The sequence below is a fragment of the Symphalangus syndactylus genome, chromosome 19 (genome assembly GCF_028878055.3).
Source record: "Symphalangus syndactylus isolate Jambi chromosome 19, NHGRI_mSymSyn1-v2.1_pri, whole genome shotgun sequence".
In the NCBI taxonomy this organism is placed as follows: Eukaryota; Metazoa; Chordata; class Mammalia; order Primates; family Hylobatidae; genus Symphalangus; species Symphalangus syndactylus.
The window spans coordinates 68,262,628-68,276,232 of record NC_072434.2 but is presented as its reverse complement, the minus strand read 5'-3'; the positions used below and the strand labels follow the sequence as shown (position 1 = coordinate 68,276,232).

Sequence of the window (13,605 nt, the reverse complement as noted above, 5' to 3'; positions counted from 1 at the left end):
TGACCTGTGTATGGCAATGTCTTTTTAGATACAGCACCAGTGGCATGATGCGTGAAGGAAATAATTGATAAGTTGGACTTCATTAAAATTAACAACTTCTGTTCTGCAAAAGACAATGTTAACAGAATGAGAAGACAAGCCACACACTTGTAAAAATATTTGCAAAAGGCACATCTGATAAAGGACTGTTATCCAAAATATTCAAAGAACTATTAAAAGTCTACAACAAGAACACAAACAACCTGATTTTAAAATGTTCCAAAGACCTTAACACCATCGAAGATATACAGATGGCAAACAATCGTATGAAAAGATGCTTCAAGTCATATGTCATCAGGAAATGCAAATTAAAACAAGAGAGATCACTACTTACCTATTAAAATGACCAAAATCTAGAACACTTACAAACCGAAATGCTGAAGAGGATGTGGAGCAACAGGAACTCTCATTTGTTGCTGGCAGGAATGCAAAGGGATATAACCACTTTGGAAGACAGTTTGATGGCTTCTTACAAAACTGAATATACTCTTACATGATCCAGCAATCCTTCTCCTTGGTATTTACCCAAAGAAACTGAAAACTTATGTCCACACCAAAATCTGCACACAAATGTTATAGCAGCTTTATTCATAATTGCCGAAACTTAGAAGCAACCAAGATGTCCTTCAGTAGGTGAATGGATAAACTATGGTATCTCCAGACAATGGAATATTATTTAGCACTAAAAATAAATTAACCTTCAAACCATAAAAAGATATGAAGAAACTTTAAATGCATATTACTAAATGAAAGATACCAATCTGAAAGGGCTGTATACTGTCCTATTCCAACTATATGACGTTTTGGAAAAGGCAAAACTATGACAACAGCAAAACGATCAGTGATTGCTGGGGGTTTGGGGGTGAGTGGGGCAATGAACAGGCAGAGCACAGAGGATTTGGGGGGGGCAATGAAACTACTCTGCATGATACTTGAATGGTGGATACATGTCACTACACATTTATCCAAACCGATAGAACGTACAACACCAAGAGTGAACCCTAATGTAAACTCTGGACTCTGAGTGATAATGATGTGTCAATGTAGGTTCATCAGCAGTAACAAATGCACCACTCTGGTGGGGATGTGGATAATGGGGGACGCTGTGCATGCGTGGGAGCAGGGAGTATATGGGAACTTCCTGTACCTTCTGCTCAATATTGCTGTGAACCTAAAACTGCTCTTAAAAATAAAGTCTTTATTTTTTTAGAAAGAAAAGGGCTTTAGGTTTTTTTTTTCAATCAAGAGAAATAATCTTCTTATGTTTTCATATTTACACTTCTTTTTTTCAGGAGGAAGACCTGAACATCTTTTCCCTGTCCTTTATTTCCCACACATCAGGTTGGCAGCTGCTGTGCTTTATTTTTGCCCTGTGTTAAAGTCCTCTCCCACCCCAGCAACTACCTGTTCCTCAACTAGCACCACCACATCTCTGTTCTAAATGTTGTTCTCCTGCAATAAAGGACGTTTGAATTAAACATTCCATTTTTATCATATACCGTATTTCACCATGATCTGCACACCTGTTAGTGCATCAAGGAAGGAACCAACTGGCATTGTTTTGAAGGTGTTAGAAACGTTGGCCTCTTTATTTTAGTGTGTATCTCAGAGGTGGGACTGGCAAAGCTCTATTTCACGTCACTAAAACATCCCTAAAATGGACACAAATCCTTGCACGTGGTGTCTGTCGGATGAAGCCATGAGGCTATGATAAAACTATTATCATATCTCACCTTTTTTCCCCCACTGAAAAATGAGACCAGACACAGCATGAAAATTGCAGCTCATTGCCAACAGGAGAGAGGCGGACAGGGAACCACCTCTGGTTTACTGTGAAAACTTTGACATTTCCATTCACTCAAATAGCAAATGTTTATCAAGAATCATGCTGGATGCTACAGGAGTTAGAAAAACTCTAGAGACACGGCCCCTGCTCTCAAAGAGTTTATGGATCTGTACAAGTATTAGGCATGTAAAATGCACAAAGTGCCTAGGAACTCCAAGATCACTGCCTGTGCACTCAGGGAAGGCTTCCCAAAGAGGCTGGTGTTTGTGTTGGTATTAAATCTGCATAGGAGGAAACAGCCAGAGGGAGGGTGAGGAAAGGACACTAAATTGAAAGGAGGCTGGACAATGAGGGAAGGCTTATTTGGGGAAATTGCAGTCTTATAGCAGCCCCATCCAGCCCAGCTCAGGCCATTCTCGGCCAACACAGGGAAGACTTCAGGTCCCATGCCTCAGCACCCCATCCTTTGGTCCCACCTCCCCACATCTAGCTCACCTCTGTGAAGTTCCATAAGAGACTAAATATGGTAAAAACTGGACTCTGCTGCCATTTGGGTAGGTAGGAATTTTCCAGCTAGTCTGAAAAGAGCCGTAACCCTCTGTCATGAAACAAGGAACAGAGACTTCACACCTCGGGGGCAGGAATCATCCGTTTCTGGCTGAGTGTCAGCAGAGCAGAGCCTTTCTTGGATTCTGCCTGTAACCACTGAATGTCCAGACTCCAAGCCTCACAAAAACCCTACCTGTTGCTAATAATGTCTAAAGTAAGAAACATTAAGAAAAATGGAGTTGCAGAAGGATCTTTGTTCATGCCACCCACAGGTTTTCCCCGGGTGTGTTTCCCTTAGAACTAGCAACTGACGGGATATGAGTCACAGGCTGAGCCTAAAGGAGTTCTAAGATAAGAACAGAAAAAAGTGCCATAGCCTGGTCCACTTTTATTCCCGGAATTTCTAGGAACACACAGGTTATTTCAAATGCCAACCATGTGGCGATTGTTCACAGGGCTGTTTGGCATGTGTCTGAGGCCTCTGGGTGTGGGAGTGTGTCCATCCGTCTGTCTGTCTCTCTGTGTGGAATTGTCTGTCTGTTAAGGAAGCTGTGGAGAGGAGGCAGTAGCAGTACTCAGTCGAGCCCCATAGTGAGAGGCTGTGTTGGGTGAGAGGTGGAAGTCGCCTAAGCCATGGGTATTTTTATATTGGGATTTTTAAATAAGCCTCCCTAAGTTTATAATTAATAATACTTTTGTTGTTGTTTTGTTCCAAGTTAAAAGAAACGCTTCCACCCTCTACCCTCATCACACCACATGGGGTTTCCTTTACAGCAAAGCTAATGATCTGCCAGGTGCAATCATTACAAACACTACAAGGTGTGAAGATAAATGTTTCTACTTAAGGGGAAAATGCATCTCCATTACCAGCCGATTACGACAGTCTCAGAGTTAAAGCCCCTACAATGGATGGTTTTTATCTGGCCTCTGAGAAAATGTGGTGATGAGATGTGTTCACATTCTCTGAATGTTTGGGGCTTCCCTGGTGCAGTCCCAGGTATTCTAATTGCATAAGGAGCCTGGTAGTGCCCCAGTACGGGAAGGGCAGCGTGGGAACCCCAGCAAGTTTGGACACCAGTGATACTAATAGCTATTATTTATTAAGTGCCTACTGTGTCCCTGACCTTTGTGTTATGCGGTTTTCATACATCTTCAAATCCTCTCAACAACTGGAGGAGTTGGGAATTGTTTCACTCATTAGACGGATGGGAAAGCTAAGACACTGAGAAGTGAAACAAGCTGCCTAACACCCTGAAGCTCATCAGTGGTAGAGCTGAGGTTTGAACACAAATTTGGGTAACTCCCCTGCCCACGCCCCTATATGCCACTCTGTGCTGCCTGCCTTTGCTCATTAAATGATTGGTTAAATGGTTGATCTGTACGGTACAGAAATTCTTGAGCACACCATGGGACCATTTGCCTCAGGGTGAATGCAATGATTTGAACAAACGTTCATCCTTCAGGCCCAGTGAGGAAAAAAAATGCTGCTGATAACAAACTTGCGTACATTTATGTGGGCTCTTTCATGACGTTTTCTGTGCTTTGAAAACAGTTTTGGTAATTTTCTAATCCTACAGTGGCCCTCAGGGGCTTGTTTAGAGAGCCTTTGAGGAGAAGTGCCTTCCTGCTCTGTGTACCTCTTTTTCTCTTTCATAAAAATGTTAGATATTTAAGGTGTACAACATGATGTTTTGAGATACATCTACACAGTGAAATGATTATTACAGTCAAGTAAGTTAACATAATCCATTTCCTGAAATCTACTCTCTTGGTGAATTTCCAGTGTATAATACAGTATTATTAACTGGAGTCTGGATACTATACGTCAGAGCTCTGGACTTCATCCTATAGAACTGCACCGTTTTACCCTTTGACCTACATTTTCTGATTCCCTCTACCTCCCCCACCATGGTAACCACCATTCTGCTCCCCGTTTTTATGTATTCAACTTTTTTAGATTTCACATGTAAGTGAAATCATGCAGTATCTGTCTTTCTGTGCCTGGTTTATTTCACTTAGCAGAATGTCCTTCAGGTTTCTCCATTGTGTCCTAAATGGCAGGATTTCCTTCTTTTTTAAGGCTGAATAATATTCTGTGGTGTATATTGCCCATATTTTCTTTATCCATTCATCTGTCAATGGACACTTGCCATACCCTTGACCACAGAAAGGGGCTCCTGTCCCAGAGAAGATGCTGGCCTTCTGAGGGTACAGCAGCGCTGGAGAATGCTCCAGCAGTGCAGGGAAGGGGGCCCCCAGGCAGTCCCGGGGCCACTGGAGACCCCTTCTTTGTGGGAACAACCAGGAATTGAGTAGAGGAGAAGCAGCACGGAGGAGGGCCTCCAAGGAGAGATGAGCCCTTACGGCCACATCCCTGGATCTCCCAGGACCAGTTCAACAACGTGGCCGGTGCCTTTTTCTCTCTCCCTCTTCCTCATCAGCTGTCCTTCCCTTTGCTTCCTTCTGTTTTATTTCCTGGAGATGCTCCCAGAGCACCCTGGTGGTAGCAAACTTGAAAAGAGCCCCTGTTTGTGGAAATGCCAGGGGTTATGTGACTGCATTTGCCAGCCCAGGAGATACCCTGAGGCAGGGCAGCAGAAAGCTCCTGGGCCTCAGAGTCAGAGCTCAAAGCCTGTCTCTGCCAGTGTCCACCTGTGGGATCCTCACAGCAGCCAACTGACAGCCACCATTTACTGAGCACACCCTGGGCCTGCCAGCCTCAGATCTGCCCTGGACCTTCCCTGCACTGCACCAGATCTAGACAGGCTGTCCGCCGCAGACCCCATTTCCCAGACCCCCTTGTCACCTGGCTCCCCACTGTCTTTGTCCAGAGGGAGCCTGGAGGGTGGGCAGGTGGAGAACCAGGCTACTTCTCCCTCACTGTTCCTGTGCTGGGGGCATCTCCAGCAGGGTCTGAGTTTCCCCGGGCTCCAGTTCCCGCGGGATAGACCTCCATGGTTCCACCTTCCACTAGGGACCCCAGCAATGAGACCCCTTCATCCCACCAGCCCAGGAGCGGTAGTGGCTTCCTGCTCTCACTAATCTTGGGGTGTTCCTGCTGGCTTCTCCACTTTGCCATCACCTCGTTAAATTCCATCTCTTTAGACACTCGAGTCCTGGTTTTCCCTGAATAATCAGTTTGTCAGCTCTGAACTAAGCCCACACCAGCATTTCTCGAGATAGCCCTCAGAGACTCTTGTTGTACAGCTGAGGACCCTGAAGCTCAAAGATGCGCAGGGATTGGTTTAGGGTCACTCGGCTGGTGAGTAGTTCAGCCGGAATTCAGACCTAGGCCTGTCTAGAGCATGCCTGGGCTTCTACTCACTCCTCTAGTTGCTTCTGTGAGTTTCCGTTTCCCCTTCTCTGAAAGAACCAACAAGATCTACACTGCAGTGTTGTTTGCAGGACTAGAGAGTGCCTGTAGTGTGCCTCCAACCCTGCTTCACACGCCTCGGGACACCTCCAGCAGGGTGGCCTGCTCTGCAGGGAGGGCCATCTTGTTTTCCAGCCTCAGTGGGCACCCGCTGCTGCCAGTGAGTAGTTTCAGTGGCCAGTGTGGAGAGGGCACCTCTTCTGGCCTGTACAGTGGGCACCACCTGTTCTGCACTGGCCAGGGTGTTGGTTACCCCAAGGAAGGGAATCAAAAGTTAACTCTTTTACATTCTTTTTTTTTTTTTTTTTGGTCAGAGTTCTTACTGGTTTCCATGAGTGTGGGTTTGAAGTTGGCATTGATAGAATCTGTGGTTTGACTGTTTCTTGAAGAATGTTTAAGCGGCAGCACTGTTTATTTCTGAGTCCTCATCCAAGAACGAGCTCCTTGTGGCATAAAAAGCACCAAGCTCCCACTGAAGCCGTCTTTGTGGTGACAGAGATGGAACCATTCTTACCTTGCAACCTAGAATGCAGTACCAAGATAGGACACTAAAAACAACTTTTTCTTCCCCTAACATGATGGAATATTTGAGTCAGAACCCTAAGGCGTCCTCCTAGGGTAGAATAAGCTTCCATTTGACAGAGGAGAAAAATCAAGGCTCAAAGAGGTTAAGGGATCTGCTTAAGGTCACACAGTGTGGTGTTGATGGCAGAACCAAGCCTCATGCCCAAGGCACCTAACTCTGGTTGCCCTGGAGGCTGTGCCCTGGCTCTGCAAGCAGAGCTGGAAGAACCGCTCCATGTTCGTCACTGGCCAAGCCTCAGCAGGGCTGTAGGGGATCAGGTTAGGGACACTGCCCTGTGATTTTAATAGACCCAAATTACTACTGTGGTCACAGAAACAGGCTTGGGATAACTATGCCTTTCAGTAAAGATTTTGTCCAGAAATATCTTAATTTTATTTACTAGGTTGTCTGGCACATAATAGCATGCATTATTAATACAGTAGCTTAATACTCTCTATTAAATAGGCATACTCTTTGCATTGTAAAACGAGCCTCTCTTTTACGATGTACTTCACAATGCCATGTCACAACGGCACGTGCTCAGAATATTACAGCAGGCTTCCATTCCGCCTTCCATGAACTACTAAAAAGGAGACCATCTCTAGTGCAACTCAGTAGCCTGGTGATTAATCCATAAGCACATTTTTAACTGAGTTCTCCTAGGCCATTCTTTGTCTTAAGGGCTTCAGACAAAGGTGAGCATGTGGTTCTGAAACTTTTATTCTCCCCTACTGCCCAAGTCTGTCCACTACCTCCAATGGTGAGTCACGGAGATTTCGTCTGCCACCCGCGGCCTTGTGAGCGCTACAACCACGGAACCGTGGTGGAGTTTTACTGCGATCCTGGCTACAGCCTCACCAGCGACTACAAGTATATCACCTGCCAGTACGGAGAGTGGTTTCCTTCCTATCAAGTCTACTGCATCAAATCAGGTAAGACTGAAGTCCTCACCCTTGGAGGAGATGGACCCTCCTTGGACCATCTGCACATAGTGGGTGGTGGTTATGTACCAAGCTGTATCTCTCCTCCCACTCCCAGTGTCAGGAACAGGATATCGAAACATATCATTGCGGGTCGATGGGGCTGCTGTTGGGCTCTGTGCCAGATGCTTGCAGGTCCTGTTCAGAGGGTCAAGAGTGTATTAACCTGTCTGCTGGAGGTCCTTCCATGGATGCTAGGGACCTAGGGACCCCATTCAGAGGGTCAAGAGTGTATTAACCTGTCTGCTGGAGGTCCTTCCATGGATGCTAGGGACCTAGGGACCCCATTCAGAGGGTCAGGAGTATTAACCTGTCCATTCCCAGCTTAAAAAGCTGACCCTCTAAATGGGGTCCCTAGACCCCTAACATCCATGAAAGGACCTCCAGCCTCCGCACTCTTTTCTCTCAGCCTTGTCCCTTTCCACTGGTAAGGACACAGGCCTATGGGTGTGACCAGAATTACATGCATTGCCCTGGACCCAAGCGACACATAACTTTACCTTTCTCTTCCACTCAAGGACACATATCAGAATACAAATGATACTGTGGGTAACACCTGCTCTCACTTGTAAAACTATAGGCCATTTGCAAGCTTCAGGGCTTCATAGTTAAAAGCAAATGACTTACTTGCAAACCACCTTCCCCACTGGCCTCAGTGCACCTGGGTAGTGACCACAGGATAGAGACTGGGGTACCAGCACACACCCACTGTCTCCTTCCCACTCTCCCCAGCCCTTTCCAGGCTGGGGATGCTGCCCTGAGCAGTGCTGATGACTGCATGCCTTTCCCCTGGGCACAAGGAAGCGCTTGTTAATGCCAGGTCTCTGGAGGCGCACACATGATTCTGTGAGCCAGCGAGAGGAGAAGTGCAGAGAGAGTGTCTAAGAGGGTGGGCAGGACAAGGCAGGGAGACGTCTAAGAGACAGGGTGGCCCATGCCCAAAGGATAAGAGTCTCTTCTGGAAGGGTCTGCTCTTGCTGCCCCTGACCTGGCAGGCAGTTGATGGCCAGAGGTGGTAGGGCATGAGAGCTGTGGAACAGGGGTCCCCTTTACCCTCTGTTTCTTGCTTTACCCAACTCCACAGCATATCCCAGAACATTCAAAAAGGGCCGAGCTTCCCACTCCCCCAGCCCTTGATCCATTTCGGAGCAACTTCTCCAGGCAAGAGGGATGCTCACCTTTGTTCTCAAGAGGCAGATGCATTATTTAAGCCTGTGCCAGGCCTGCGCCTGGGACTGGAATGTGAGCATGCAGGTCTGCAACCTGGCAGAGCTCATGCCAGAGACAGGTTTTTAGTGTTGGGTGGATCCTGATGCAATTTACATGAGCTGCAGGGGTACATGGTATCTCTGCCGAGCCCTGGGGGTCAGAGGCACCTTGCACGCATCTCTTGTGCCAGATGAATCCAGCAAATGAGCCCACGGGGAACCTCGGCACCTCTCATGGTCTGGGAGCCTCACGTACAGCTTTGTTCTCCCTCACGCAGAGCAAACATGGCCCAGCACCCATGAGACCCTCCTGACCACGTGGAAGATTGTGGCGTTCACGGCAACCAGTGTGCTGCTGGTGCTGCTGCTCGTCATCCTGGCCAGGATGTTCCAGACCAAGTTCAAGGCCCACTTTCCCCCCAGGTCAGTTTCATGTCTTGGCAGCTGTGGCTCAAGATCGGACTCAATGCAGCCACCCTTAGCAGCAGAGAGAGAATGTGATGAGTGAAAAGTTGGAGCTCTAAAGGGAAACAGGGGAGAGCAAAAACCATGTTCTGGGTTGTTTTGAGCACCAAGCTGGAGACAGACCTCATTTTCCTCTTTCTTTCTTTCCTACCTCTCTCCCTCCTTCCTGCAGTAGACGATTTGCAGGTGGGCATCATGGGGGGCTATCAGTGGGATCACAGAGTTAGGGCTGCAGGCTGTGGACTGCTCCACCCAGGGGCACCATTCCCACTGTGGTCCCCCTGCATGTGGCCCTGGAGTGAGGCACCACGCAGCTCAGTCTATAGGCAGGGTAAGACGCGCACACAGCTGACTGGGACACAGGTCAGAGGTGTGTGAACAAAAGTGTTATGCATTGAGAAGTCTCAGGAAGGAGAAAAGACTTTTCTGATTCCAGGAGGAATCAGGAAAGGGCTAGTGAGAGTCTACCATGAAGTCTTATCTGAACCCCTGGAGTGGGACATGTGGAAGGCGCTTCTCCATCCTTCTCAGCTGCACCAATCAGCTCGGGGTGGTATCTTCAGCCTCAAGTCGTCACCACCAAAGAGGACAGCACCAGCACCCTTAGGAACAAAGAAGAGCCACCCAGCACTACTGCTGGCAAATCACTGTTCCTGGAGGGAGAAGTAGTTTAGAAAGCAAAAGGATAAGTTTATGAACATTGAGAAGAGGAGGTGAGGACAGCAAAACACCGCAGAACACTAGCCAGGGGCCACTGATACAAGCTGTCTTTTCCTTGCCTTCTGTGGCCATGTCAGAGTCTTCTCATTTTTCAGAACCTAATGCTTCAGAAAAGGGCGTTTGTTTTTTGCCCACAGGGACAGCCTAGTCCCCAGAGTCATATGTACCTGAAAAAGGGACTATTGCTCATGGAGGAGGAGGCTCCTGGAATTAACCATTTCTCTCTTCCCTTCAGGAAAATGCAGTGTGTCTCTCACACCTCCCAGCTGTGAGAGGAGTGAAGGAAGTGGGCAGAGCTGCTGGAGACAGCACCTGCCCGCCTTTGCCCTTAACCTCACACCCTACAGGGAGGCCTCCCTCACTTAGCAATTCTCCCCTGCCTGGCAGCAGGGACTGCCCCCCCATGGTCACAACCTAACAGGCACATCCCTTTCTCCCCAGCCACAAATGTGTGCTAGATGTGGGTGTCACCTGCATCCCTCCCCAGGCCCAGAGGTGTGTCAGTGCCATCCTGGTGCCACAGCAAGCTCTTGCTAAGATGCTGAAACCTTCCTTCCTCTCCAACCTGCCATCCACTCTCTGTCTTCCACATTATTATATATTCATCAAGGGACCGCGTTCTATCATTGAGCAATTACAGTATCTCAAGAAGGCCTGAGGATTACAAAGAGAAAGCCAACACGCAAGGCTGTGATTGATAGTGCATTCAAGTACTTTAAAAGGGCCCACAGAGCTATTTTTCTACATATTCTTGGAAGAAAAGTTTCCAGGATATCCACTAAATATTAAGATGTTTTTAAAATGTTCTCGAAACCCTTTCACTTGATGTTCTTCAGCCCTTGGGTCTTTCATCTTTTGTTATTCTTGAGTTGTTTGGGGAAGGTTGGCTTCAAATACATGACAAGAATCTCAAAGGCAAACCAAGAACGGACTTTTTTTCCTCCAGGTTCCACCAGAGTAGAGCCTGCAGGGATGTTGACGAGGGGTGTGTGGGAGCTGAGTGGCATGGCGGGGACACGTGGAGGGGAAGCTGCCAGATCGTGAGAGCTGTAGCCTGGGTGTGGACTGTTAGGGTGAGAAATGGAGAAGAGAGGCGTCTGCTCACCCTGGCCTAGACAACATGGAGGTTCCAGGGACGGTGGGGAGGCAGGGAGTCCTGAGTGAGAAGAGGAGGCCAGCACAAGACAGTGAAGTGGCCGGAGAGGAAGGGAGTGTCATTGTCAAGGAAGCAGTAACTAGTGGTGGCTGTGGAGGGAGAGCAGTCTGGCTCAGAGCTAGCTCCTCCTTTCCTCCTGCCTCTTGCCTCCTACCCCCTGAAGAGCATGGTCTTGGTGGTCTCCCGCCCTCTCTGGGCAGCCTTTAAGAGCTGCGGGACAAGGAGTCCACCACCATAATCTCCAAGACTTTGCAAGATGTTTCAAAAAGTCAGTGGACTTGAGCATTAGAGAGACACACAACCTATGCTTCCCCTCCACCCACAGATGTTTCATTTTCTTGGGTTTAGAGCCCCTGCCACCAGCACTCAGAGATTCACTGTCTGCCCACCCAGCTGGGTCTTCTCTTCCTGATATTTTACCTTGGCCTCCTCCCTCAGCACCAGTTCCCAGCAGAGACAATAAGAAACCAAGTTCTGGCCAGGCGCGATGGCTCACGTCTGTAATCCCAGCACTCTGGGAGTCCGAGGCAGGTGGATCACCTGAGGTCAGGAGTTCAAGACCAGCCTGGCCAACATGGTGAAACCTTGTCTCTCCTAAAAATACAAAAATTAGCTGGGGGTGGTGGTGCATGCCTGTAATTCCAGCTACCTGGGAGGCTGAAGCAGGAGAATTGCATGAGCCTGGGAGGCGGAGGTTTCAGTGAGCCAAGATGGTGCCACTGCACTCCAGCCTGGGTGACAGAGTGAGACTGTATCTCAAAAAAAAAAAAAAAAAAAAGAGAAGAAACCAAGTTCCATTGGCTACTTCTTAGCCACCCTGGGTTCCTCTTGAGGCCAGGAGCAGAGTGTGGGGGGTCACACGGAGCCCAGGCTGTGACGTCAGACGCCCCGGGCTCCAATCGGGCAGTGTTGAATGTGCAGTGCTGAGAAGCAAAGGGAGCAGGCCAGGAGCTGTGTGCGCGCCCACGCGAGGGAGCCCTGCAGACATGCAGACTCACATTGCCGCCGCTCCTAGAGCCCTCACACCAGCAGCCCGGGCCTTGCTTAGAAGAGTGGCGGGGGCGCAGGAGGTGGTGGTGAGTCTGCGCAGCTTAAATGGGGTAGTGACATGGTGCTCACAGCTTTCCTTTTTTTTCCTTCTTTCCTGAGTTTTTTTTTTTCTATCTAGACTAAAATGTAGTGATTTTTATACTACAGCAGAAAGCAGCAAAGGAACATGATGAGCATAGGACCAGCTAGTCCCTCTGGGCACTCAGGGTCCACAGTTACTGTTTTTTGTTTGTTTGTTTTTTATGAGACAAGGTCTTGCTCTGTCACCCAAGCTGGAGTGCAGTGGTGCAATCATGGCTCACTGCAGCCTCCAACTCCTGGGTTCCAGGGATCCTCCTGCCTCGGCCTCCTGAATAGCTGGGGCTACAGTCACGTGCTACCACACGTGGCTAACATTTTTATTTTTTGAATAGACAGGGTTTCCCTATGTTGCCCAGGTTGGTCTCAAACTCCTGGGCCCAAGCAAAATCTCCCAAAGTGCTGGGATTGCAGGTGTGAGCCACCACACCTGGCCTATTTTCTATATTTTTAGCAATGCTATCCCACTTTCAATCCCATCCTACAGGACACTGCAGAGGTGCACTGGGATGCTCTGTTAGAAAGGGTTATGTTGTCCCCTGCCCCATGAGCTTATGGCCAGAAGGCCAAAGCCCACAGGTCAAAGGAGCAAGGGAAAAGCATGAGGAGATAGTAAGGCCCAGAGGCAGGAGGACACGAGAGAGTGACAAAAAGAAAACCTCCTCTCTCCAGAGCATGGGCAGCCGGGGTGGCAGCATCGTCTTCCAGAGGAGTCCCTGAAAGGAGGCTGGTTCTTCCATATTATCCTCCATACAGGACTCTGCTGCCCATCATGGGTCCTGAGGACCCCGAGTGCAGGAGGGAGCGTGGGTGGCCTCATCCCGAGAGTGGCATGGCTCTGACATGTTGGCACTTCTTTCCTTTACACAGGGGGCCTCCCCGGAGTTCCAGCAGTGACCCTGACTTTGTGGTGGTAGACGGCGTGCCCGTCATGCTCCCGTCCTATGACGAGGCTGTGAGTGGCGGCTTGAGTGCCTTAGGCCCCGGGTACATGGCCTCTGTGGGCCAGGGCTGCCCCTTACCCGTGGACGACCAGAGCCCCCCAGCATACCCCGGCTCAGGGGACACGGACACAGGCCCAGGGGAGTCAGAAACCTGTGACAGCGTCTCAGGCTCTTCTGAGCTGCTCCAAAGTCTGTATTCACCTCCCAGGTGCCAAGAGAGCACCCACCCTGCTTCGGACAACCCTGACACAATTGCCAGCACGGCGGAGGAGGTGGCATCCACCAGCCCAGGCATCGACATTGCAGATGGTAAGTGCTTGCCCCAGGGCCCAAGCCACACCTGCAAACACCTCTGCACCAGCATCTTCAAGCCAGCTCCTTGCTACGCACGCTTCACCCCCCAGCACAGAGTCAAATCAATCTGTTTACCTCTCACTCAGCTTAAATTGCTTCATGCTCTCTCTCCATGTAGAGGCCTTGGGCAAGGCCAATTATTGTAAGGAATGATCATCATCTTGCAAGTAATGAGCCCATTAATGGAAATTTCAAGAAGCACCAAAAGGCACTGAGCCATCCAGAGTAGACAGGCAACAGTGGCCGGTGCTTCATTTTTTGTAGGGTCCATATGATCCGGAATGTTTTTCTTCTTTATTCCTTAATTAGATAGGACTTCTGGAAGTGGGGCTTAGGGA

At 48.9% G+C, this 13,605-nt stretch overlaps 1 protein-coding gene across 1 annotated transcript in view; it reads left to right on the top strand.

The window, feature by feature from the left end:
* Nucleotides 1–13,605, top strand: part of SUSD4 (sushi domain containing 4) — a 169,508-nt gene that overhangs the window by 137,220 nt on the left and 18,683 nt on the right. The window contains 3 exon segments of the mRNA XM_063613972.1: nucleotides 7,053–7,244; nucleotides 8,779–8,923; nucleotides 12,840–13,222. Coding sequence (XP_063470042.1) covers nucleotides 7,053–7,244; nucleotides 8,779–8,923; nucleotides 12,840–13,222 — 720 coding nt within the window.